Source organism: Mauremys mutica, chromosome 17 (genome assembly GCF_020497125.1).
Source record: "Mauremys mutica isolate MM-2020 ecotype Southern chromosome 17, ASM2049712v1, whole genome shotgun sequence".
Classification (NCBI taxonomy): Eukaryota; Metazoa; Chordata; order Testudines; family Geoemydidae; genus Mauremys; species Mauremys mutica.
The window spans coordinates 14,862,299-14,888,315 of record NC_059088.1 but is presented as its reverse complement, the minus strand read 5'-3'; the positions used below and the strand labels follow the sequence as shown (position 1 = coordinate 14,888,315).

Below are 26,017 nucleotides of genomic sequence, written 5' to 3'. Positions count from 1 at the left end.
ATCTGCGATCAATAGCTCCATGCCAATCTGCTGCCAACGGCGCTATTCGGTTCAGCGGAGCACTGCTGGGTCACGCCAGCCGAGGGCTGGGACCCCAGACCAGGGGTTCTCAAACTGGGGGTCACGGCTCCTCAGGGGGGTCACGAGGTTGTTACGTGGGGGGTTGCAAGCTGTCAGCCTCCACCCCAAACTCCGCTTTGCCTCCAGCATTTATACTGGTGTTAGATATATACAAAAGTGTTTTGAATTTATGGGGGGGGGGGTCGCACTCACCGCTGAAAGGGGTCAGCGTATAAAAGTTTGAGAACCACGACACTAGTTTGCCGGGCCGCAGTTCTCGCGAAGAAGCTGCCCCTCTCCCTTGCCCACACCCAGGGTAATATTTCAGTAGAATAAAGCAACAACAAACAAAAACAAAACCAAGCCACCACCGCCACACCCTGCCTGAGCACCGCTGCCTTCAAAACGTAAAGGCACCTGCTCGCAATTGAAAGCTGAGCTGTATCTGCATTCCCACCCGCCCCCTGCTGGTTGAAACGGTGACTACAATTAGGACAGAGGAGCCGCGCCGATGCCAGGCTGAGGCCGAGGGGTCGTGCGTGGCACTGGGGCGTCCCAGCGGGGCCGTTTACATTCCCGCAGGAGCCGGAGCGCCGCCGGGGGCCGGAGCGTCTGGGGGACTGTGCAAGTGGGTTTCCTTATACACGAACCAAGCGTTGCCTGCCCACAGAATGAGGTTCAGGAAGCCGATAACCTAAGGGGTCCAAAGGAGGATGGGGTTAGCTGCAGTATCTAGCTTCCAGGGTCAGCTTCTGGTTCGGCTGGGAGATGCCCCCTCCAGCTCTACATGGACCATTTCTGCCCGCCCGGCTGCATAGCCCCAGGCCGGAGAACCTTCCCCAGGGATTCCTGCCTGCAGCCCAGATCGGATGGTTGAGCTACAGCACCTTAACTCCGCCCCTTACATGTGTGCCCTTTACTCTGCCCCCTTTGTAGATTTCAAACCCAGATCTGGTGGGTCAATTCCCCTCCGTGACTAAAATTCACTTCTTTCCAGTCTGGATCTGTCTGGCTTCATTCCCCAGCTGTCGGCTCTCACTCTGCCTGTGTTGGCTGGATTAAAGAGCCCTCTGCTCCCCAAAACCTCCTCCCCACGGAGGTGCTGACAGACCGGGATTAAATCCCCTCGGAACATTCTCTGGGAGAAACTAAATAGATCGAGCTCCTTCATTTAACAAGCGTTTATTAAATCATTTATTAGGTGTACTATGGTAGCATATGGGACGCTCAGGCGTGGCTAAGACTCCTTGCGCCAGGTGCTGTACAAACAACAGTCTCTGCCTCAGATGCTGCCAGTCTATGGGCTTGGTTACATAGGGACACTCAGGAAAGTTAATCTGAATTAATTGAGGGCTTGTCCACACACAGAGTTACTCCAGAATACCAGTGTCTGATGAGATTTTTTTCAGTTCACCAGTAATTCAAAAAAAGGAGAAAAATCTATTAACATTTTTCAAAATTATTGGTGAACTGAAGTAAAAAAAAAATGGTGTTGGTCAAACCCACTTTGCTTTAGAAACTTTTTTTATTGGGGGTTCTTTAAATAAAATGAACAGATGTTCTTTGGAAACCAAATCTGCCTTTTCTGCCGAAAGAAGCTTCATCTGGAAAATTTCACCCATTGCTACTCCTGAATAGTTTCCCGAGTGGATACCGGTGTGGATTCGGCCAAATCAGGACAAGCCATTCATACTCCAGAATAACAGCATCCACACATGGAGTTAATCAGGAATAATTAGGGCTTTAAATTGACACCCAGCCTTAATCCAAATTAAATTTCAAGTGTAGACAAGTCCTCACAGGTGTGAATTTAGAGTGGATTAGTTAAACCGTATCGTGTATGTTCTCATTCTGAATTAAAGTGGCCCTGATTGAGTTTACTTTAAATCGCTGAATTAAGAATGAAAGGGACTTTAATTCAGAATGAGAACATCCATATTTTAACCAGTTCCGAGTTTCCATGAAATCCACAATCTGTTCTCAGACTCACTAATTCATAGATTCTAAGGCCAGAACAAACCCCTGTGATCAGCTAGTCTGGCCTCCTGTCTAACAGAGGCCAGGGAACGTCCCTGAATTAATTTCCATTTGAACGAGAGCAGATCAGTTAGGAAACCATCCAACCTTCGTTTTAAAAGTGCCAGTGAGGGAGACTCCACCACGTTCCCTAGTAAACTGGTCCAAGGGTGACTTACTGTGACTTAAAAATTTACACCTTATTTTCAGTCTGTGTCTAGCTTCAACTTCCAGCCATTGGACATAGTTAGACCTTCCTCTGCCAGACTGAAGAGCCCATGATCAAGTATTTGTTCCCATGTAAGGACTTAAAAGACGGGGAACAAGTCACCTCCGAAACCTTCTCTTTGTTAAGAGAAATAGATTGAGCTCCTTAAGTCTATCACTATAAGGGAGGTTTTCCAATCCTTTAATCGTTCTTATGGCTCTTTCCTGACCCCTCTGCGACTGATCAACATCCCTCTCGAATGATGAGCACCAGATCCAGACACAGGATTCCAGCAACGGTCGCACCAGTGCCAAACCCAGAGGTACAATAACTCCTCTTCTCCAGCTCTGAACCCTCTCCAACCGACGAACACCCTACGGGAACCAATCCATTTCAAACTAGAGCTGCCAATTAAATTGCACTTAACTTCAGCGATTACCTCAAAGCAAATTAACTTGACTAAAAAAATTAATCGCAGTTTTAATTGCACTGTCAAACAATAACAATTGAAATTTACTATAAATATTTTTAGATGTTTTTCTACATTTTCAAATGCACTGATTCAAATACACCACAGAATACCAAGTGTACACTGCTCACTTTATATTATTTTTATTACAAATATTTGCACTGTAAAAAAGATAAAATAAATAGTATTTTTCAATTCACCTCATACAAGTACTGTAGTGAAATCTCTTTATAGTAAAAGTGCAACTTACAAATGTAGATTTTTTTTTGCTTCATAACTGCACTCAAAACCAAAACGATCTAAAATTTTAGAGCCTACATGTCCACTCAGTCCTACTTCTTGTTCAGCCAATCCCTAAGACAAACAAGTTTGTTTATGTTTACAGGTGATAATGCTGCCAGCTTCTTATTCACAATGTTACCTGAAAGTGAGAACAGGCATTCGCATGGCACTGTTGGTGGCGGCGTTGCAAGGTATTTATGTGCCAGACGTACTAAACATTCATATGTCCCTTCATGCTTCGTCCACCATTCCAGAGGACGTTTCCATGCTGATGATGCTTGTTAAAAAAAATGCGTTAATTTAATTTGTGACTGAACTCCTTGGGGGGGGAAATTGTATGTCTCCTGTTCTGTGGTTTTAAGTGCTTTCTGCCATATATTTCATGCTATAGCAGTCTCAGATGACGACCCAGCACATGCTGTTCGATTTAAGAACACTTTCATTGCAGATTTGAGAAAACGCGAAGAAGGTACCAAGGTGAGATTTAAAAGATAGCTACAGCACTCGACCCAAGGTTTAAGAATCTGAAATGCCTTCCAAAATCTGAGAGGGATGAGGTACAGAACATGGCGTCAGAAGTCTTAAAAGAGCAATGCGGTGATGTCAAAACTACAGAACCTGAATCACCAAAAAAGAAAATCAACCTTCTACTGGTTTCAGAGTAGCAGCCGTGTTAGTCTGTATCCGCAAAAAAACCAGGAGTACTTGTGGCACCTTAAAGACTAACAAATTTATTTAAGCATGAGCTTTCGTGAGCTACAGCTCACTTCTTCGGATGCATAGAATGGAAAACACAGACAGGGGATATTTATACATACAGAGAACATGAAAAGGTGGAAGTATGCATACCAACAGGCAGAGTCTAATCAATTGAGATGAGCTATCGTTAGCAGGAGGAAAAAAACTTTTTGAAGTGATAATTAAGATGGCCCATAGAAAGTGTGAGGAGAACTTAACATAGGGAAATAGATTCAATTGTGTCATTACACCAATTGAATCTATTTCCCTATGTTAAGATCTCCTCACACCTTCTATGGGCCATCTTAATTATCACTTCAAAAAGTTTTTTTCCTCCTGCTAACGATAGCTCATCTCAATTGATTAGACTCTGCCTGTTGGTATGCATACTTCCACCTTTTCATGTTCTCTGTATGTATAAATATCCCGTCTGTGTGTTCCATTCTATGCATCCGAAGAAGTGAGCTGTAGCTCACGAAAGCTCATGCTTAAATAAATTTGTTAGTCTTTAAGGTGCCACTTCTACTGGTGGCATCTAACTCAGATAATAAAAATGAAAATGTGTCGGTCTGCACTGCTTTGGACTGTTATCGAGCAGAACCCATTATCAGCATGGACGCATGTCCCCTGGAACAGTGGTTGAAGCATGAAGGGAGATATGAACCTTTAGCACATCTGGCACGTAAATACCTTGCCATGCCGGCTACAACAGTGCCATGCGAACGCCTGTTCTTATTTACAGTGTCACCTGAAAGTGAGAAGTGAGCAACATTATCTCCCATAAATTTAAAGAAACTTTTTTGTCTTTGCAATTGGCTGAACAAGAAGTAGAACTGAGTGGACTTGTAGGCACTAAAGTTACATTGCACTCAAAAATAAAACAGTTATGTAAAAAAAAATTCTACATTTGTAAGTTGCACTTTCACGACAAAGGTGAACTGAAAAATACTATTTCTTTTGTTTATCTTTTTACAGTGCAAATATTTGTAATCAAAAATAATATAGTGAGCACTGTACACTTTGTATTGTGTTGTAATTGAAATCAATATATTTGAAAATGTAGAAAACATCCAAAAATATGTAAATAAATGGTTGTTAAACAATACTAAAATATGCGATTAAAACTGCGATTAATTTTTTAAATTTTTTTGACAGCCCTAATTTAAACTCTTAATTCGGATTCACTTCTCTTCGCGTCCCCATGTAGACAAGATCTCCGACCACGGGCTCAGAGCCAAGCACACGCCCCCGAGTTTCAAGGGAGATCCACCTCGCGTCTCAGTGGCACAGGGGAGGGGAGGGCGCTGGCCATACGTACCACGGACACGTTGAGGGAGCCCATGCTGCTCACTGCACCGAACAGGCAGGAATTTGGGGGCGTAAGGCAGAAGTGTATTTCCGACACCATCTCAGGCCCAGTGGATATTTTGATGTCAGTCAGGGCTTTGGCCCAAGCCGAAGTGCTGATCAGCCAGAGAAGTGTGACCACCATGGTGATCACAAAGTCCTGCAGGAGAGGGAGATGGGGAGTTACTAGCCCAAGGCCACCAGGAGAGAAATACACACCGGAGGGGACAGATTCCCAGGCACCTACAATGGACACGCTGAGGCCAACCCTCCAATGGAGCTACGGCCCATTGACCCCAGCTGGGACCTGTCCCATTGACTCCAATGGAGCTACGGCCCATTGACCCCAGCTGGGACCTGGCCCCATTGACTCCAATGAAGCTACAGCCCATTGACCCCAGCTGGGACCTGGCCCCATTGACTCCAATGGAGCTACGGCCCATTGACCCCAGCTGGGACCTGGCCCCATTGACTCCAATGGAGCTACGGCCCATTGACCCCAGCTGGGATCTGGTCCCATTGACTCCAATGGAGCTACGGCCCATTGACCCCAGCTTGGATCTGGCCCCAGCTTGGATCTGGCCCCATTGGGCCGTAGCTCCACTGGAGTCATTGACCCCAGCTCTGGGTCTAGCCCCACTGGCTTTAATGACTGGAGTGTTATTACTCCAGGTGACGGACACACGAGGCCACGCCCTCGCACAGCCCCACGCGCCACTCAACTCACATAAGTGTCGATTCCACCTCGGGGCCGCTCAGCTGAGATGTGGGCACTGGGCAGCCCGCTTCGGGGCCCCCAGTCTCAGTCATGGGAGGGGCGGGGGGCTGTGACATGCCTGGCACGTGCCTCCCAGGTGCTTTCAAGAGAGACTCTGGATTGCGGGTGCCCAATTGGAGATGCCAGGCGGCGAGCCTGGTTTTGATGGGTACTTGGCGTTCTCTGAAATCCCGAAGGATGGCACAAGGCGCTGAATTCCCCCGGCAACCAAGCCACTAAACAACGTTCTAGGCCTGGCCAAAAATGCCACCCATTGCGAACGCTTCATCCACTCACAAAAATTCAGGGATTAATGTCATCACTTCTCTTCTCTGCAGTACTATTCTTCAGGTGTTTGTGATGGGGCAGCTGCCCCTCACTGGCTAGCAAAGGGTTAATAGCAGCCCTTGGAGCAGCTGCACAGAACCCAGCCAATCAGAGGAAGGCTTAGAAGCAGCCAATCAGGGCCAGGCTGGGCCCTATAAGAAGGGCTGCAGGGCAGAGAGGAGTCAGTCTCTCCCTGGAGCTTGAGGGAGAAGGACTGGCTGCAGACACAGAACAGTGCTGGGCAGGGTCGGGGAACAAGCGGAGCTCCAGCCTGGCTCGTTCCCAGACTGTGGCTGTGATACAGGGGCCGAATAGGTGCTGGGAAGGTGGCCCAGGGAAAGCAGCTAGCGGCAGAGGGGAAGGAGAGGCAGTGAGCGGCTGCCAGCTATAAGGTCCCTGGGTCAGGGTCCAGAGCTCCCCTTTGCCACGCTGGCTGCTGAAGGAAGTGGCCACCCAAAGGACAGCAGTTTGCCACTGAGCGAGGGGCTGCAGTTGGCCACTGCGGTGACAGGCCGGACCAAGGCCTGCCGGTTCCCCCAGAAAAGGAGGGACAACGGAGTTGGGGCAGAGCCAGAGGGCCGTGCCTGGAAGAGGACACCATATTCTGGGAGCGACGTGGGTCCCCACAGACAGCGGAGACGGTGGAGAAGCAGCGACGGTGAGTGAGACACCACAAGGGGAGGGCACCCTGCTGATGGACAGAGCTAAATCTGGAGCAACCACCAGAAAGCACCACAGTGGTGAGCAAAACCCGTTAGTGTTATCCTGGTAGCACCCAGCTGAGATCAGGGCCCCGTTGTGCCAGGTGCTGCACAGGCACACAGCGAGACAGAGTCTCTACTCCAAAGAACTTATAACGTAAACAGACAATGGAATGATCACTATCCCCATGTTACAGATGGGGAAACTGAGGCACGGACTCACCCAAGCCCTGTCCAAGGCTCTTGAACCCAGGTCTCCTGCCTTCCAGCTGGATCTCTCTGCTCAGGGAATCTGTTCCTGGCAAACCCTGATTTTGCTGCAACTTTAGCTGCATTAGAGAATACGGGGGCTGGGGGGGGCAGTGCCCCATAGATCTCACCCGCACACCCACCCATTCTGGGCACAAATCCCCAGAGCTCTGATGCAATTTGGATTTTCCCTCCGCCCTCCTCCCCCCATAACTCCCTCCCCCCACGCTTGGAAGCTGGGGTTTGCCAATTACTCCTGAATAATGTATCCGACGGGCAGGTCAGCGCCAATATGTGACCGGCAGGAGACACCTGAGCACTTACCGCATTTCCCAGCCCTCTGGGGAGCCGGCGCAGCAGGGAGAGAAGAGAAAAAGGGCAACGGTTTATCAAGTTACAATAATCCTCTCCCGCTCGCGACCCCTCTGCCTTCCAGAGCCAGGGGCTTTGGTTCGCACGCCGGCACGGAGCCAGGGCATTGCGCCAAAGATTGGGTCTCACGGCCTCTTAATTAGAGCTGGGATCCAGCCAGTGGGTGAGCCGGAAATTACACAGATCACCGCAAGTACAGCTGGGCAGAGCCTTCGCCGGTGTGAATAGCCACAGATCCACTGGACTAAATGGAGCGAGGGACGATTGACCCCAGCTGGGATCTGGCCCCATTGACTCCAGTGGAGCTACGGCCCCTTGACGGAAGCTTGGTGTTTTGGGAAAACAAAAATGGCGGAAAAATGTCATCAGAAAACAAAACCCGTCGAGCAGAATGTTTTAAAAGGCCAGGGCAAAAGGGAAAAACCAAAGGCAGATTTTGTTCCAACGAAGCAAAAAAATGTTCCTGTTTTGTAACTCGACCTCAGAAAACTGAGATGCATATTGCACAAAACCCTTTTCATTGCAACTAGCCTGTTTGGTTTCCTCTTCAAAAATGGTTTTTAAAAAAAAAACAACCTAAAATGCAAAAAATGTAGCTGAACAGCAAGAAAATTTTGATCAAAGGTTTTCCCGTGAAAGTTTGCACACTGGCCAATAAAAAAAAGTTTGTTAATCTTTTTGTGGTCCCAAAAAACCTGGCAACACCAAGATTCTGAGCAGGACTCTGTCTGTGGAGTGCTTGGAGATCTCGGGTACAGGACACTCCTGGCTTAAGAAAAGAGCTCACTGAAAATTCTTTGTCACAGCTGCTTTTTGACAGAAAATTGTTGTTTCGACCAAAATATTATTTGTGACATACGTCTGCTTCCCACGGAGAACTTCAACTTTTCAGTGAAAATTGTTTGTCCAAAAACTGAAATGTTTCGATTCAAAATGACAGAATGGTACATCATGGCAACTGTAGTTCTGAATACCTTGTGCGCCAATTTTTCTCTATGGGCTCGGCTTTCTGGTTGGACATTTCCCATGATGCACCACTTTCTTGCTGATCCACTATGGTGCATGATGGGAGTTGTAGTTCAGTGCCTCCATTTTTATTCTCCTCTCTTGCCTGGACTACATCTCCTACAATGTGCCACTCTTCCCCCTTTGGGACATGGTACATCATGGGAGTTGTAGGTCAGCCAGAGAGCCTGGATCATAGAGAAGAATGAGAGCACAGGGCACCCAGGACAACTACTCTCATGAGGCATTGCAGCCACGGACACCCATGACACAACCCCTTTCTTGACCATGAGAAGTAGTGCACGCTGGCCCACAGAGAACTGAACATGAAGCACCCAGGACTACAACTCCCATAATGCACCACAGTAGCTCAGCAAGAGGTGGAAGTGGTGCATCATGGGAGATGTAGTCCAGCCAAAGAGCCTACCCCATAGGGGCGAATGGGAACCCGAGGCACTCAGGACTACAGCTCCCATGAGGCACTGCAATGCCATTTTGAATCCAAATATTCCAGGTTTCGGTCAAAATATTTCAGTGAAATGTCAATTTTTCCCACCACAAAAACAAATAAAGATTTGAATTTTCTAAATTCTCCACAGGAAATTCCTCCACTGCCCGCAATTTCCCTCCCAGCCCCCATTAAGAGCAAAACGTTACATGTCACTTACAATCATGGGTAGCTTGCCAGCGCCACGGTAAAGGTGCAGATATCCCACGTACAGCACCAGCGCCGCCATGCAGTAGAGGAAGACAAAGACAGCAAAGGTGACGAAGAACTGGGCCGAGGAGGAGAAGTCGCCCATGAGATGGGTTGGGGTCCATGTGCCGTTACATTTCTTTGAATCCAGGTCTTTGAACAACACAGTGTTCAGCCTGCCAGGTGAGACAAATGCAGCTTGAAGCATTTCACTTTGGCGCCAGCGAGACGAAGTGCTGGACCTCTGGGGCGAAAGATTCATATTTACCCACCTGCTCTGCCCTCCTGCATAGCCCAGGGCGTAGAAACTCCTCCAGGGATCCCTGCTTCTAGTCCAGACCTGGGAGTTGAGTGCCCTTAACTCCACCCCCTTGCATGCATCCCCTTAATTCTGCCCTTTCATAGATTTTAAGTCCACATCTGATAGGGGAGCTTTTAAAGAGATGTCACACCTTGATGGAAAGACTCCAAGGGATTTAGAATCGGCCCCATCCCTGGGGCAGTTGTTCCAAGGGTCAATTCTCCTTGTTAAGAATTTGCCTCCTTATTTCCAGTCTGGCTTCATCCCCCAGCCATCGGCTCTCGCTCTGCCTTTGTCAGCTGGATTAAAGAGCCCGCTGCTCCCCAAAGTCTCCTCCCCAGGGAGGCACTGACTGACCGGGTTCAAGTCCCCTCTGAATCTTCTCTGGGAGAAACTCACTAGATTGAGCTCCTTTAATGTCTTGCTCTCAGGCAGGTTTTCTAGCCCTCAGATTGTTCCCGTCGCTCTTCTCTGACCCCTCCCTGATTTCCCGATGTCCTGTTTGACAGGCGGCCTCCCAGAGCTGGGTGCAGTTTCAAGTCATTGTCTCCCCAGTGCCGTACCGAGACTTCACCCCCACCACCCTTTAGATCCAACCGGACACTGTGCACCTCATGATACTTGGGGGTGTTCCTTCCATCTCCAGCTCCTGGAGTCACGGCATTTCTGGGAGAATCTCTGTTAAAATGACTTTTCTCATCTTCAGAGTTGGGGCCAGGGGGGAAATGGGAAACAAGCCCCCTAGAAGCTAAAAAACCGGAGGGGAACAGACCCAGCCCGATGTTGGTTGCTTGTTTAAAAACAACCCGTGATGTTTAAACCAGTCCCAGGGTGTTTCGTTCCCAGGGGCTGGGAGAATGCATAGGAGAGGAGAAGGAAGTACGGGTCATGTGGGAATGATTCACTGATTCTAAGGTCAGAAGGGCCCACTGTGATCATCCAGCCTGCCCTCCTGCGTCACACTAGCCAGAGAATGTCCCTGAATTAATTCCTGTGAATGCCGCCCTCCTGGTACTGCAGCCACCAGGACCGGACATGGGATTGCAGCAGCGGTTGCAGGTACAGCCTCCTCTCTGCTCCGCCTCTCGGGATCGCGTTAGCCCCGCTGGCCACCGCATCCCACCACAAGCAGAGATTCAGCCGATTGTCCGCCCACGGCTACACTCACCGGAACGGATAGCCAAAAGCCGCCTCAAGGGTCTCATTTTTAGTGTCTGAACAGCTGACTTTAATGGAGGTATGGCCACTGTACCCTCCACAGGTGGCGAAAGCAAAGATGGCAAAAATCTAGAGATACAGAGAGAGAGACAGCATTAAAGTCGTAGATTTCAAGGCCAGAATTCATGCCCATCCAACCTGCCCTCCTGCAGAGCCCAGGCCTGAGAACCGCCCCCAGGGATTCCAGCGTCCAGCCCCTATCTGGTGATTGAGCTGGCCCTGACTCCATTTCAAGCTCAGCACATGCACTCCGGCCAGTGTCAGAAGGATCCCATTAAGGAACGCCAGCAGCGCACACGGTTCGCATCAGCTGATCCCAGCACATGCCGCTGGCATTCGCCCAGCAGAACAGCAGCTGGGTTGGCATGCGCCACTCTCTCAGCACGATTCTGATCGTAACAGGGTCAATTTTCTGCTGCCACCTGGCCCATTAAAAACGGTTCTAATGAAAACTGAAAGCAGAAGAGGCCAGATCATGAGCTAGGGTAAACTGACTCTGGTCCCATTGACTCTCTGGGCCAAGGACCACACCACTTTCTGTTGGCACAGCTAACTGAGAGAGGTGGTTTGTCTCCAACACCCCTCCCGGCTTCCGCAGACCTTGCCAGAGTCTGGGAATAATCCCTCGCCTTCATGTGCTCTCCATGCACAGATCTCAAATGGTTGTGGCAAGGAACGTGCGCAACGTTATCACCAATGGGGAAACTGAGGCACAGAATGTCACCATGACTTGCAGGTCACTCAGCAGACCACAGCTGGGACAGCGCCCCTCCTCTTTAACAGCTGCTAATGTCCTGAGCTATTGCTCAATCCCTGTGCCCATTCACAAGCTAAACACAAACAAGTGTATGAAGTTACACACAGCTTGAATTCCACTTCTGTCTCCCTTGTTTCCCAAGGGACTTACGCGGATTAGAATATTTTCATCAACACATTTTCCCTCTCCATGGACATTTCTACTAAGAAGGAAATTTTAATGATTCACAGATTCCAAAGGGGCCATTGTGATCATCTTGTCTGAGGTCCTGTGTAACACAGGTCAGAGAGCTGCCCCACGGTAATTCCTAGAGCAGAGCTTTTAGAAAAACCTCTAATCTTGATTTAAAAATTGTCAGCGACGGGAACGCCACCACGACCCCTGGCGACGTGCTCCAGTGGGTCATTACTCTCACTGCTGTGGAAAAGGGAAAGTTATTTTGATCACAGATCAGAAAAACATTGATAACTTCCCCCATAAAAGTGTGTCACAAAAATGGTCAGCTGGAGGCTACAAAAAATTTTTTTCCAGTAAAAACATTAGGGTTTGGTTTAAAAGTCGAGTTCAAGTTTTCTAAAATCAAAATTTTGAACTGAAATCCATTCTCAGTAAACATCGTTAATTAAAAAACCCACAGATGTTAAAATTTGCAGTTTGTGGTGAAGGCTTCCGTTTGCACTAAAAATGCTCTGGTTGTGTTTTTAAAAATTGAGTTTTACTTTTCAAAACCACATTTTTGTGCCAAAAACTGCTCTCAGGAAAACATTTTTTTCTAAAAAGTTATTGATTTAGCTAAAAATTTTCACTCTGAGGTTTAACTTTTCATTTTTTCAGATAACAAAACGTTTGAGGATTGGGGAAATGAGATTTGTTTGTTAATTCCAGTTTGAGTTGAATTGGGGTCGGAGTCTTCGAAAAACATCTCGGGAACATTTTCAATAACACCGTTTTTTGAAAATTAAACCCCTCCGTGTTTATTTAGTTGGATTTTTAACAAAATTTGGACGTTTAACGACAAGCCGTGCTCCACAACGGAACCATGGGGGGGGGGAGCTGAAAAAACAGCCAGGTTCTCCCGTGAAATTTTGAAGATTTTAAAAAAAAAAACTAGGTAAAATTTGCAAACTTTCCCCAGGAAAACCATTTTTGACCATTCCAACCCCCTGCCTGTACAGCTGGCAGACACCCCGTAGTAACAGAGTAACACAAGACATGTGAACGAATTGTCAGCTTAGGGTTTCTGCTCCGCAGCAGGGACAAAAAGCCAGAGGATCTGGCTTCAGGCCTTGAAGGTCACAGCCAAGTTTAGCAACTAGAGAAGCGGCAGATTCCAAATCTGGCCTGCGTGAGCACAGGGGAGTTTCGGACATTGTCCCGCTCTGTGTGATTCCTCCTTAAGAAATCTTGCAGAACTGGATCTGCTGGCATCATTCACTGACGGTGCCCAGGGAGGGGGGGACTAAGCCAGCCAGGACCCCATCGACGCTGGGGCTGGCTGGGGGCCAGGGTAGCCGAGTGCAATGACTACAGAGAGACGTGCCCGTTCTGTGGAATTCACTGCAAGGCTCAGCGATCTGAGACCTGGCTGGAGGCTTTAAGCGAGAGTTATTATTTCGATGCCAGCAGCTAGGTCGTCCCCAGTGCCACAGCGATCCAGACTGGGATGGGGGGCCCTCTTCCCGCTGGGTGCCACACAGACACACACCCTCTCGACTGAGATGAGGGATAACGTCACACTGGGTGCCTCACAGATTTCCAGCCCTCCATCCAAGATCGGGCATCCCGTCATACCAGGTGACGCACAGATTTCCTGCCTCCACCCCACCCCTGACCAAGATCAGAGCCCCTGTCGTGCCAGGCGCTGCATATCCCCCCTCTCCCCGCACCCCATATGACGGAGATCAGGGACCTCTTTGCACCCTCCTTTAGGAGGGCTGGTCCAGGCCGGAAGGGAGAGGGGCAGTGCTGGGCACGGCAGGCGGGCATAACAGGGGGCTCAGAATGAGGTAAAGGCTAGTGGATTCTCATCTCGTTAGGGCTGGGGAGGTGGGGGGTGGAGCCCAGCGGACCCACAATCTCTCCCCCCACTCCTCCCAGACAGACCAGCCCCGCCACGCCCCGAGCAGCATCGAGGAAGCAGCCACAAGAAGCCGGCTGCCTGCGTCGGCGCCGCAAACCCAGATCGCATCCCCACCGGGCCACCGGTCCTGCCCCACGCGGCAAAGAGAGGAAACGCAACGTCGCATCCGCCCCGGCCGCAGGCTAACGGAGACGCGCTCACGGCCAACGCCCTGCTCCGGGGATTGGGATGAGACGGCCAAATTTGCAAATCTTCCAGTGGGAAAAAGAAGGGGATGAAAACGGTCAAAACGGCAGATTTTCCAAAGAATAAAAACTGGGCCCAAACAGAAAATTTGCAGATATTCTGATTAATACAAATTGGGATGAAAACAGTAAAACTTGGGGGTGTGGGGGGTGATATTAAATGTTTTTGAGGATTGCAAACAACCTGCATGCAAAAAATTCCCTTTCCTGTAACCCCCAAATTTTCCAGGGGGGTGGGGGTTGACCAGATTCTGCCATGGGAAAAGATTGAATGTCTTTTCCTTCTGGATCACGTTAGAGGCTATAAATACCTGGGTTGCAGTTTATGTCCAGCAGAGTGGCTCAGAGATGGAGCGGGGTGGGGAGGGTGCGGGACATGGCGTAGACTTCCTGTTGGGCATGGTTTTGAACTGTGCCCAGAGATGCCGGCACGCCGGACCCTCAGCAGCTAGCACCAAATAGCCGGGTGAGGTATCAATCTAGGTACCGATCTGGCTTTTGTCTAATTGTCAAAATCCCCCCAGGACAGGGACGGGTCTCCCTTCTGTGTGTTTGTACAGCACCTAGCACCACAACCGCAGAACAGCTCATAACCTTACTTTGCAGCTGGGGAAACTGAGGCACGGGTGTAAAGCAGAAAGGGCACAGTGGTTACTGGGTGTTGCTAGCTCTTGTTTCCAGCCGGCTGGAGCTAGCAATGTGGGGTGTTGCCTTCTGCCAGCACGGCTGCTGCTTTCCATATAGCAGCTTCACTCAGCCGGGTGGCACCATCGCCCTGCCCTTCGTTGAAGCGTGCCTCCAGGGACTGCACGGATCCCTATGACCGAGATCAGGGCGCCCATCAGGCTGGGCGCTGCACAGATTGGGGGAAGGGGAGAGGGGGCTGCTTATGTTTTTCAATCAGCAAAAATGACAACTCTGCCGACTCCAGCTACATTCTCGCAAACCTCTTGCTCCCGGGGGACTTTTCGTAAATCTCCAGCTCCCAGAGTCAGGACACAACCCCAGCTTTCGCCTTGAAACTCTGGCTTCCAGCTTTGGGGAGCTAATCTGGAGAACGTGGCCGCTCTGGGTCAGAACCGGGTGGCAAAGACTCAGCCTCCCCAACTACAAAACACAAGCGTTGGTGTTTGTTTTTAAATCTCGTGATTTTGTACCCCAACCTTGGGATTTTGCCGGGGCTGACTTTGGATTGGACACAGCCGGCGCTGCTCAGCGAGCCCTGGCTTTTTCCCCCATCTCCAAGGTCCTTTTAAAGGGTGCTGCCAAGCGGTGACAGGAGCCTGCCTTCGGTTCAACTTTTCAACACCATACAGGGGAAAATGTCTTCCCGTTCCCCCTGGCTGTTCAGCGACAGCCGTTTTCCCAACGCTGAAGGAGAAAGAAAGCGAAACTAAAGCCAACTTTCCCTCTGACAGCACGAGGGCAGAAAATAACCCCGGAGAAACAGCAACGAAAACTACTGCAGAAGTGACGCTTTAAATCCCAGTGCTGGCAGATGTGGGAGTATAGATAAAACACCCAGGGGGGGCTGGCATCGGGTGATTCGAGATTAGGGCTATAAAACCGCAGTGTAGTCATGCAGGTTCAGGGTAGACACAGGCTCTGGGGGGACAAGTGTCTTTCTGTTCCAGGTCCGTACAGCACCTAGCACAACTGGGATTTGATCTCGGCCTGGGGAACCTACCAGCTTGGTCTGGGGTTTGCCAGCTTCTGTTTAGTAGGTCGGGCCCAGGGCGCAATGTTACAATTAGTTGATCATGGCAGCCCTGAGGCTGGCACGGTCGCATCTAGTCTCCCATCGTCTGCAGTTCTCACTCAATCCCCAGCGCTGGGAGCCATCGTGGGTCGCCAGGAGAACGGGTTTCAATTCTCACCCTCATGGGATGAGGAAGAACAACTGGGGGCCCAGGAAAAGGCTCGGAGGCCAGCAGGCAAATCAGTCGAATTTGTTCACTATCGCGCAACCTCCCCCAAGGCATTTTGGGGTGGTTGTTGTTTTTAAAACACTCAGGATTAGGCAAACTGAGGAGGGAAGATTGAATAACGGCCCTCTCCACACACTCTCAAGGGCTGGGAATATAACCCAGGAGTCCTAGCTCCCAGCCACACCTGCTCCAACCATTAGACTCCACTCCTCTCCCAGAGCCCAGGATAGAACCCAGGGGTCCTGGCTCCCAGCCCTTATCTGTGGGTCGAGCTAGACCTCCTTATCCGGGCTGCCAGGCGAATGACCGCAGTGGTGGAAGGGCCCAGCTCCCTGCCACCAGCCCTGGCGCTGCCCTCCCCATCAAGCCCCTGGCCATCCCCTCGGAGAGCTCTGTTTCACTAACCACCAATATTACCAAACCACTGGAAACCCACAAACGGACGCGATTTCCCCTACAACATCAGGGCCTCCTCTCTGCAGTCCCCTCCCAGGGCGGCACTGGTGAAAGTGCACCAGGATAGGCTGGCATGGCCCAGCAGACAAGGAGTTGGAGTGGGTGGCAGGATGCCTGGGTTCTCTGTCCAGATCAGGGAAGAAAGTCCATCCCCGACATCAGGTCTGCGCACGGCCCGCGCTTGTGTAAATGCCACATCAGTGCTAGTGCATGGGGGAAAATCAGCTGAACTACCTGTGGGTGCTCAGACAGATCACCTATGGGTCCAGATATGGGCTAGTGGGTGGGGATGGGGGGCTGGGAGCCTGGGCTCTTGGATTCTTTCCCCAGCTCTGGGAGGGGAGTGGGGTCTAGTAGTTAGAGTGGGGGAAAGGGGCTGGGAGACAGAACTCCTGGGTTCTATCCCTTGCTCTGCCACTCCTTTTTTCTCACTGTGCCTCAGTTTCCCCTCCCACTCTCTCTATTCACATTGGAAACTCTTTGGGGCAGGAACTGTCTCTGGCTGTATGTCTAGGCTGCGCCTGGCACAACAGGGTCCTGATCTCATCTCATAGCGATGTGCTATGGGCTACGCGGGGGGGGGGTTATACCCCAAATCCAGGATGCACCAGAAATCAGTTCATAGCAAGATCTCTCACTGGCCAGGTCAGGAAACGCCCTCACGAGCCATTAGCCCTGGGGCCCGATCCCCGCTGGTATCGACAGGCCAGACCCCCCTGGAGTCAGGGGGCGCCGGGGTACTGGGCGGGGGGGTTGGGGGTGGGACCAGTCCAGAGCAGCAGCAGCAGTTTCTCCCACTTCTCCCCACCACCCCCAGACCCCCCAGCCCCATTCCCTTGTCCCATCCTGCTTTGTACCCCACCCGTGTACCCCAACTGCTCCACCCAGCCCCCCCAGCCCCCCTGCCAGGCCCCCAGCTCCACCCCCCCTGCCAGGCCCCCTCACCGCCAGCCCTTCCCCCAACCACTGGCACCCCCACCCCTCCCCATGCCCTCCCCACACACCCTGCCCCTCCCAGCACCCAGCCCACTGTCCCCCCTCCCTGCACCCCGCCCACACTCACCCACTCCAGGACTTTGATGAACCCCAGCGGCTCCTTCAGGGGGCCCAGGTTGAACTGGAGGCCAGACATTTTCTGGGGAGAGGTCAGAGGCGTCAGGAGGGGGGGGAGGGCGGAAGTTTGCAATCGGAGGGACTGGGGGGGGTGTTGGGGAAGGAGAGGGCGGGGGGGGGAGAGGTTGCAATGGGAGGGGGCAGGCGGGTTCCGGGGGGGCCCCTGGCGGGAGCTTGCAATGGGTGGGAGCGGGGGGGAGAGGTTGCAAAGGGAAGGGGCAGGCGGGTTCCTGGGGGGCGGGTTCCCTGGCGGGAATTTGCAATGGGTGGGGTCGGGGGGAGTGTTGCAATGGGTGGGGGCAGGCGGGTTCCGGGGGGGCCCCTGGCGGGAGTTTGCAATGGGTGGGGTCGGGGGGGAGAGGTTGCAAAGGGAGGGGGGCAGGCGGGTTCCCTGGCGGGAGTTTGCAATGGGTGGGGGCAGGCGGGTTCCTGCGGGGGGGGGTTCCCCGGGGGGGGAGGAGGGGAGTTTGCAGTGGGGGAGGGGGGGCAGCGCCTACCTGGCTCACGCGCTCCATTCCCCGGATACACGCGCGCGCTGACCTCACCAAACCCCGCCCACCCCTCCACGTCAGGCCCCCACCGCCCCGGCCTGTGGCTGATCTAATGAGCTCATTTGCATACCCCCCCTTGCAGGGCCGGAGCCCCCGGCTGCTGGGTGCGGTGCCCTGGGAGGGTCCCACTGCAGTGGGGCAGCCGCCCCCCGCCATCGCGGTGTCCTGCTCACCCCCCCCAGGAGCTCTGCCCCCCCCGGCTCCAGGGGGACCCGTGTCTGACCCCCCCGGCCCTGCCCAGCCTGCCTGGCACCCCCTGCCTGCCCCTGATTCCCCCCCCCCCGCTAGGTGTTATGGCCAAGGCCAGGGGAGATCTTGGGGGGGGTTCAGCTGCTCCCGTCACACCCCAGTTCCACCCCTCACAGCTCCGCAGCCCGTTCACCGCCCGCCGCCTGCGCTGGCCCCACCGCGGGGATTGCATCCGGCCGCCCCTCTGGGCGCAATCCCGAGCCAGGAACAATAGTACAGACAATTCCCACTGCATCCCAGCGGGCGGGGCAGGGCGGCTGGGCTGAGATCCCCCTGCACGGGGGGCATATCTGGGGGTAGAGGGGAGACAAAGCCGCTACGCAGGCCTAAGCGGGGAGCTGCCCTGGGTGTGACCAACCCGGCGATGCTGCCTGAGTTTGCAGAGAGCCTGAGCCCATCGCTGGGAGAGGGGCAAGTTCCCCAGGCCCCAACGTAGCCCAGGCCAACCCCAGACTGCCAAGCTGCACCATGGTAATTTGAACAGTTGGACACTATTATGTCTTGGGTGGGAGGGGCTTATTTAGTGGGTGGAGCTTATAAGAGCCCCACCTCCTTTTCTCACCCCCACCCCCCACACACATCAGGCAGTGTCTGTCCAAACAGATGGGAACTCTCTCCTCCCTCCACCTCCTCCTAGCCATACATCCGGCCGCCCCTCTCCCGGGAAGGAATTCCATGGGGCAGCGACTTTCAGCCAGCGCCAGATCCAAGGGTCAGTTGGTGTAGCATAGGGGCTTCGCTGGCCCCCCGTTCCCATAGCAGCTGAGCCCCTCACTTTCTTTAACAACACCCCCATGAGGAAGGACAGGGCTCTTGTCTCCCAGTACAGATGAGGAAACTGAGGCATGGAGTTGGGCCTAAGGTCATCCAGGGAGTGTGTGACAGAGCAGGGAATTGAATCCAGGCTTGCTAAGTCCCAGGCTGTTGCACTAACCATTGGGCAATTCTACCTCTTAGCAAAAGGCTGCTTGTTTTTCCCCACCCCAGCCCAGCTCCAAATGCCATTTAATTGAAATTTACTGCTGGTGGGAAAATGCTCTGTCAGGAAGCACCCGGCCACCTTCACTTCATAGCCTTCAAACCTAGCACGGCCCGGTGTGCGCTGACCACACCCAAGCCCCGCTGAAGTTCTTGGAGGTGTCAACCGCCTGCCGGGGTCGGGGTAATGACGTAGCCCGAGAACCCCAGGGTCTGCCTCTCGCCGATCCCCTCAATAACTCCACCCCTGGCGTGTCTGCCTGGGACCAAAGCTGGGACCAACGTGTCAGTTTTGAAGTAAAAAAGAAAAATTAGGTTACGGTTTTCAATGTTTTTTTATTTTTTTTAAAAAGGAAGTTTTTAAAAAACCCAAACCACAAACTTTCAACCTAAACCGCCTCCTGGGGGGTTTTTTAACCAAAAAGGGCTTTTGAAAATGAACTTTTTTGTTCTTTTGTTTTTTCATCAAATGCCGCCCCCCTCCCCTCCCCTCCCCTCCCCCGCCCCTCTGCCTCCCCTGCACACAAAAAATTTGCAGGAAAAATCATTGTAACCGGAACATTTGTGACTCGGGTTTTTGTTTTTCAGTTAAAAACCAGGAGGCTGCAGGTTTTTAAACATGGCGAGAGAATATTTGCTGCTTGCCCCCTCCCCCCATTTTTTAACCAAAAACTTGAATGTTTTTGTTATATTTTGGAAAACAGCATTTTTCATGTTACTCCTGGTTTACACCAGAGTTAGTGAGGGGGAATCGGCCCCATTGACACCCATGGACTCACTCCTGATTTACACCAGAGTGAGGGGGAATCGCTCCACCCCCGAGTCACACCAGGGGCCGGGAGGGGAGCCTGGTTCTAAGGCCGTTGGCCCAGCTCGCCAGCCGGGACAAAGCAGTAAGACTCAGGCCTGCGGTTTTGCTCAGTTCCCTTTATTTGCTGCGGTTCCCGGCTGCCAGCCCCACATGCTGGGCTCTGCCGGGCTCGTTAATCGGAGCAGAGCCCGGGGCAAAGCCTGCCCGTGCGTGTGCCGCGGCGAGGGGGCGCTGTCCTGGCTCTGCCTGCGCAGCTCAATGGGCGACGCCGGCAGGATTCTGGCCTGGCCCCTCTCCCGTTCCCGGCTGCTGCTCCGAGATCAGGGCCATGTAGACCTCAGCCGCGGCAGCCGTCGGCTGGAAAGACTTGCAGGCCGGTGCCAGCGCCTGGAGCGCCTGCTCCAGGTGCCGGGCGGCCGCAGCCAGGGCATTCCTAGCACGACACCCCATGAGGACATCGGGCAGGTAGCCCCCCAGCCTCTGCACCACGCGGCGCCGGTCCCAGAGAAGGGGCCATTCTTGGGGGGCCTGCAACCGTTTTGCCAGCTGGGCCCCCGCAGGTGGCACGAGTGGACACGGCCCTGGCGATCTCCTCACTGGTCCGGAGCAGGGCGTCCATCGGCAGGCGCAGCACCGGGGAGGCCTCCGCCTCCCGCAGAGCTGCCTCCAGCCGCTCGGGGAGGCCGGCGTTCTGCAGCAGCACGGCCACCACGGGGCCACCCACGCTGCCGAAGATCCCCATGGTGGCCTGGTGGAAGTCCCGGACGATGGCCCCCTTCTCCTGCAGCGGGGTGTGGGGGGAGGCCATGTGGGTGTACAGGTCCCGGCTGGCGTTCTTCCGCACGTGTCTGTCTGTCTGCTCCGCCGCGGCGTGCATCTCCCGCGCTGCCCGCAGCAGGCGCTCCAGGCTCTCCCCCACGCCGACGCTGCCCCCCATCGGTTCCAGGTACATGCTGGTGTCAAGGTGTTGGTTGAGGAGGCCGAGCAGTGTGCGGGTGGCTGAGATGTAAGTCATGCAGGGAGTTGTGCAGGGACTGGCCTCTCCCTTTCGCTCTCTGTGCCGGAGAACAGGGACAGCATCACATGGCTGGGAAACAAAGCGGAGAGCGCAGGTGAGGGGGCGAAAGCGGTTCCCCACCTGGATCCCCAGCACAAGGACAAGGGGATGTGCGATGGAACTGACAGGCAGCCCCTTTGAAAAGGAGTAGAGGGAATGTTGCTTCATATAATCCCAGAATTTATCTGTGGAACTCACTGCCACATGATCTCGCTGAGGCAAGAACCCAGCAAGACCCAGAAAAGGGATGTGACATTTATAGGGCTAATGAGGAGAGCCGGAATGACATTAGAGAATAATTGTTTTTTAAATTTGAAAAGATTAAACACTCTCATGCTCCAGGGCATGAACCCACCTCTAACTGTCAGGCAGGAACTGTCCCTGAGTCAGAATCCCCCTAACCTGCTACTGTGGGGTTCTCTGAACCATCTGGTACCGTCACTATCAGAGACAGGGCAAAGGGCCTTTGTGCTGAACCAGCCTGGCCAGTCCAATGGTCCTAGTTATGTACATTTCAATGCACAGAAAGTGCCCAGACAAACCCAGGAAGGCCCCGGGCCTTTTGGATGCTGGCGGCTTTAGGATCTCCGGCTCAGGCATGTTTTGGGCAAGTTTCAGCGTAGAGAAAGGAAAAAACAAAACACCAGAAACTTGCCACAGCGAGTTCTTTCCCGGTGCTCAAAAGCTCTGGGGGGTGGTTCCCAAAGCACCTGGTGGCGTCTTCGCCCCGGGAAGAAGGGTCCCAACCTTCAGAGGTATTTTGGCTCCTAACTTTGGAATTGCCAGAAAGGAGGAACTGAAATCCCTTTAAGCTGACAGCTGCGCAGGTTGAGTTCTTTATTGTGACAGTTCTGGCTTCTGTCCCTGGCGCCTGTAGTCCCAGGGAGATGGGGAACTCCCTGCCAGCGAGGAGATATGCCGGGCCAGTCACTTTAGGCACCCAGCTTCCCTTGAAATCTGTGACACTGCCTGAGTCTGCAGAGAGCCTGAGCCAATTGCTCTGAAATCAGTGGAAGTTAAGTGCTTAAATACCTTTGAATTTCTGGGCCTCAGTTTCCCCATCTATAGAATGGGGGTAATAGCTCTGCCCTATCCCCAGACGTGGTGGGAGGATAAAGACATTAATGAAGCCTGAAGCGCTTTGAGCTTTGCTGATGAAAAGCGCTGTGTAAGAGCTAGATATCATTTGCTGTGCTAGCTTGAATGGCGCTGGGCTAAGTCATGGTAGATGGGAGCTGGTCCCCACGGCCTTATTTTTAGAAGTAATGGTAACTTGCAGCTTGGTCTGGAGTCGTCTGAGCGGCTGATTCTCCTCTGGCTTTGGTAGTGTGAATCTGATCTCCTGGACGTTTTTGTTATACTCCTTGGAGGCTGATTTGAACTCACCCACCAGCGTCTCGAGCTCCTGAATCGCTGTCTCCAGTCGGTCTCTCTCTGGTGCCCAGGATCGCGCTGAGAATCAATGCGACACCCACGCCCAGTAACATGCCAGTGTCAAAGTTAGACTCAGGACTCACAGTTTGTCAGACCACTCTGTTTTATTAGCACAGCGCTCTGCTAATGACACCCAGATAATGTGAGCACCATGCAAGACACAAACTATCTTATTTATACAGATAAAAGGGTGAGAACTTAACAAGGTAACAAAGGGAGCAGAATCAGATAAGTTTACCTGGGCTAGGCATGCATATCTTATTTCCTTACTAACTATTACCCATCTTCTGTTAATGTTTTGCCATTAGCACCATTGTTTATGCCTAATGTTTCTTTTCCTGGCACCTGTATTTCAACATTTCTTATTTCTGCTTAAAGGTACATACAACATTTCTTTAATCCATTCTTATTTTTACAATATAATTCATTCTACTTTCACAATCCCTCCTTTTGGTCAAGCTCACGCCATGACCAAAATTTTACTGGGTTCCACATATTAACCGTTCTTTATCTCTTTGTTCATCGGCAATATTCAAAATTATCATATTAGCACTCTGTTCTGGGGCAGTCACCTGAGTGGCATGCCTTACACAATTTTGGGTACAACAGGAGACTAACTGAAAACATACAAAAATTATTAGGATTCCAAACAGGATAGTCAGGGCTCCCTGAAACAACCAGTTTCCTATGCCAGAGAAATTGAACAGGTTACTTAGCCACTTCCATAAAGAACTCGGCTCTTCATGGGGAAGATATGCGATTTGTTCTAAGTGGCTAGCATGATCTATTACCTCATTGGTATCGTCAGGTATAAACACACAACATTGTTTTCCAATGAGAGCACAGGTCCCTCCTTTGGCCGCCAGCACTATGTTCAATGCCTGACGGTTTTGGAGGCCACCTGTCGGATTGCCCCTGTTTCTTTGGCCAGGGCTCTTAAACTTTCTCCAGTTTTATTTGCCATTATTTTAACTACTTCTTTTAACCTCAGGAGCCTTTTTTTTTTTGCCTGGTGTATTACTCCCCCAAGTGGGTTAAAGGAACTGCCAATAGTCTCTTCCCAGGTGTCATTACTGTTCCATATTGTGTTAAACGGACAAGGTCCTCCAGTGAGGTCTGGGGAATTCAGTGGGATAGCCAGGACAGGAACACCAGTTTGAGAGTGGGCTGGGATGTGGCTGCAGACCCAGCATTTAGAAATATTAAGGGTCTGAGCTATCCACACTTGCTGCTGGATAAAAGAATTGTCATTGTGCACTCCCCAGACCTTCAGACACCAACAGCCGAGGAACAGGCACCACATGTTGGAGGCAGGGCCCTTCTGGTTCTGATAACCTCAACTGAGGGAACTGTAGTCACAGTTTTATGTCCACCAGGCAGCAGGCGCTAGGCTCACTACTGCTTTTTCTTGGGCCTTGCTTTAGGTAGTCGTCTGCTTCTGGCAACTCTTACGAGAACGTAGATTGTAAGGTATTGCAGGCTGTTCCTCTACGTCATCTTCTGGAGTCAAAATTGACTCTGCGTGGTCCTGAGGTGATGATTGGTTCACTGGGGGTGGTGCATTCTTACACGGCAAAGCATGTATTCATGCTGCGGATGCCAGACAGTTTAACAGCCATCTGGGTAGTAAGCAGTGCCTGATGATTCTTTGATACTCTTTAAGTCTTTTTGCTTCTTTCCTTGACTCTGGCTATAACAATGGCCTTCACACCTTATCTTTTCCTGATGCATTCATTCCTCATTCACACAAACAGATTGAGAATACAAACAGTAGTATTTTATATTGAGCAAAAAGGCATTGCAAATTAAACCTTGCTAAGTTTTACAATTAATAACCAAGACAATTTACATTGAGACCCAGGCCTTCAATGTTTCTCTAATTTACTTAACATAGACACAATAGAGAATCCTGTCTCTTACTACCTAAATCTTAAAACAAAGAGTTAGAGAGGGCCCAATTTGTAATGCATATGGGAAAACAGAATCTTATAGTCCCAGAGGGTCATTTCTTTCTGCTATTCAAAAAGGGTGACTGGTAGGATGAAATCAAATTATACATTATAAAGTCAATTATACATTATAAAGTCCAGCGCCTACATATCCCCCTTTTGACACTAAGGCTTTGGCTACACTTGCATTTCAAAGCGCTGCCGCGGCAGCGCTTTGAAGCGCTAAGTGTAATCAAAGCGCCAGCGCTGGGAGAAAACTCTCCCAGCGCTGTCCGTACTCCACTTCCCTGTGGGGAATAACGGACAGCGCTGGGAGCGCGGCTCCCAGCGCTGGGGCTTTGACTACACTGGCGCTTTGTAGCGCCGCAATTTGCAGCGCTGCAGAGGGTGTGTTTTCACACCCTGCTGCAGCGCTGCAAATTTGTAAGTGTAGCCAAGCCCTATGATTATTAATCGCCAGTGTCACTTCTTATGTAGTAAAATACTGGGAGGTGATTTGGGCCTGTGGCTCTAGCTTTGCATACATTTGTTTTATCCACCAGCATATTTTAAACATTTCAATTAAACACATACAATTTAAAACCAAAAACAATTAGGGGTAGTAACATTAGTATGCCAGTAGTTGTGGGAGACCATCCAGATAATATGAATGGTTCTGTTTCCCACATTGTTTTGTTTGTTTGTTTTTAGGAACTATGTTACCTTTTTACCTTTTTAAACAGATAATTGGTAACTGTTTGCCATTCAATGCTAAGACTGATAGAGAACTCAGCTAAATCAGTGCTTACAGTAAGCTGAGACTTTTTGGTTGTGGCAAATAGTAAATGTGATTATTGGTAAACACAGTACTTACATTACATGTACATTTGTCTACTGGTGGGTTGCTAACACTTTTATCCTTTTAAAACACTTCTTTCCAATAATTAACACACACATTGCCCGTTATACAATACTTTGGCCTAATTATTAATTTTATCCCACATACAGGATCCTAGTGAGATGTCTTTACTACAGGGCTTTGGAGCAACAGGCATGGATAAGCCTCTAGTGTCCAATAGTTTCCCTTCCTCCCCAGCCCACTGGCTTGAGGTCTGAGGTAGCCAGAAGGATCCCAGGTGCAATCTGTGGAGTGGGCTAACTTTCCATATCTTTGCTTCCAGAGCCTGTTGGTGTGCAATTTTAACAACAATTTCTTCACTTAACAAATTTTGTCTTACCGTACTGGAGACATACTGCATCCAGTTATATTGATAGGTATTAAACAATTATCTTTTTTTTTCTTGCTTTAACAGATGTATCAAAACCTTAATTTTTTTTATATTACCCAAAACATTTTATGTTCTAAATATCTGCATTTCAGTACATTTCATAGCTATTGCAGTATGTTTTTTTTAACTTTCATTTGTTTTTGTAATAGGTTGTTCTGTAGCTGGTATTAGCTTTTTCTGATTTTCTGAAAGACAAAAAACATTTTTCTACCCCTTTCAGGGTGGCATTGATTGTCGCTTAAAAGATTCCTTTCTTTTACAAATACCCTTGCTGATTGCAGGCAAAACAGAGGAATTGCCCCCATATTTTCCTGTGTGTGTTTTTTTTTTTTTTTTTTTTATAGGCAGGTCAGGTTTTAATGGCTTCTACTTTTTAAGGGTTATGGGGAAATTA

The 26,017-nt window shown here is 50.9% G+C and overlaps 1 protein-coding gene across 1 annotated transcript; it reads right to left on the bottom strand.

Annotated features, from left to right (window-relative positions):
• Window positions 1–252: 252 nt before the first annotated feature.
• Window positions 253–17,875, bottom strand: LOC123351587 (synaptophysin-like protein 1). The gene is made up of 6 exons (XM_044991036.1): window positions 17,824–17,875; window positions 17,277–17,348; window positions 10,698–10,816; window positions 9,200–9,404; window positions 5,092–5,280; window positions 253–754 (listed from the first exon to the last, which is right to left on the bottom strand). Exons 1-6 carry the CDS (start codon window positions 17,839–17,841, stop codon window positions 629–631), a joined length of 729 nt encoding a protein of 242 aa, XP_044846971.1. The 5' UTR covers window positions 17,842–17,875; the 3' UTR covers window positions 253–628.
• Between the last annotated feature and the right edge of the window lie 8,142 nt (window positions 17,876–26,017).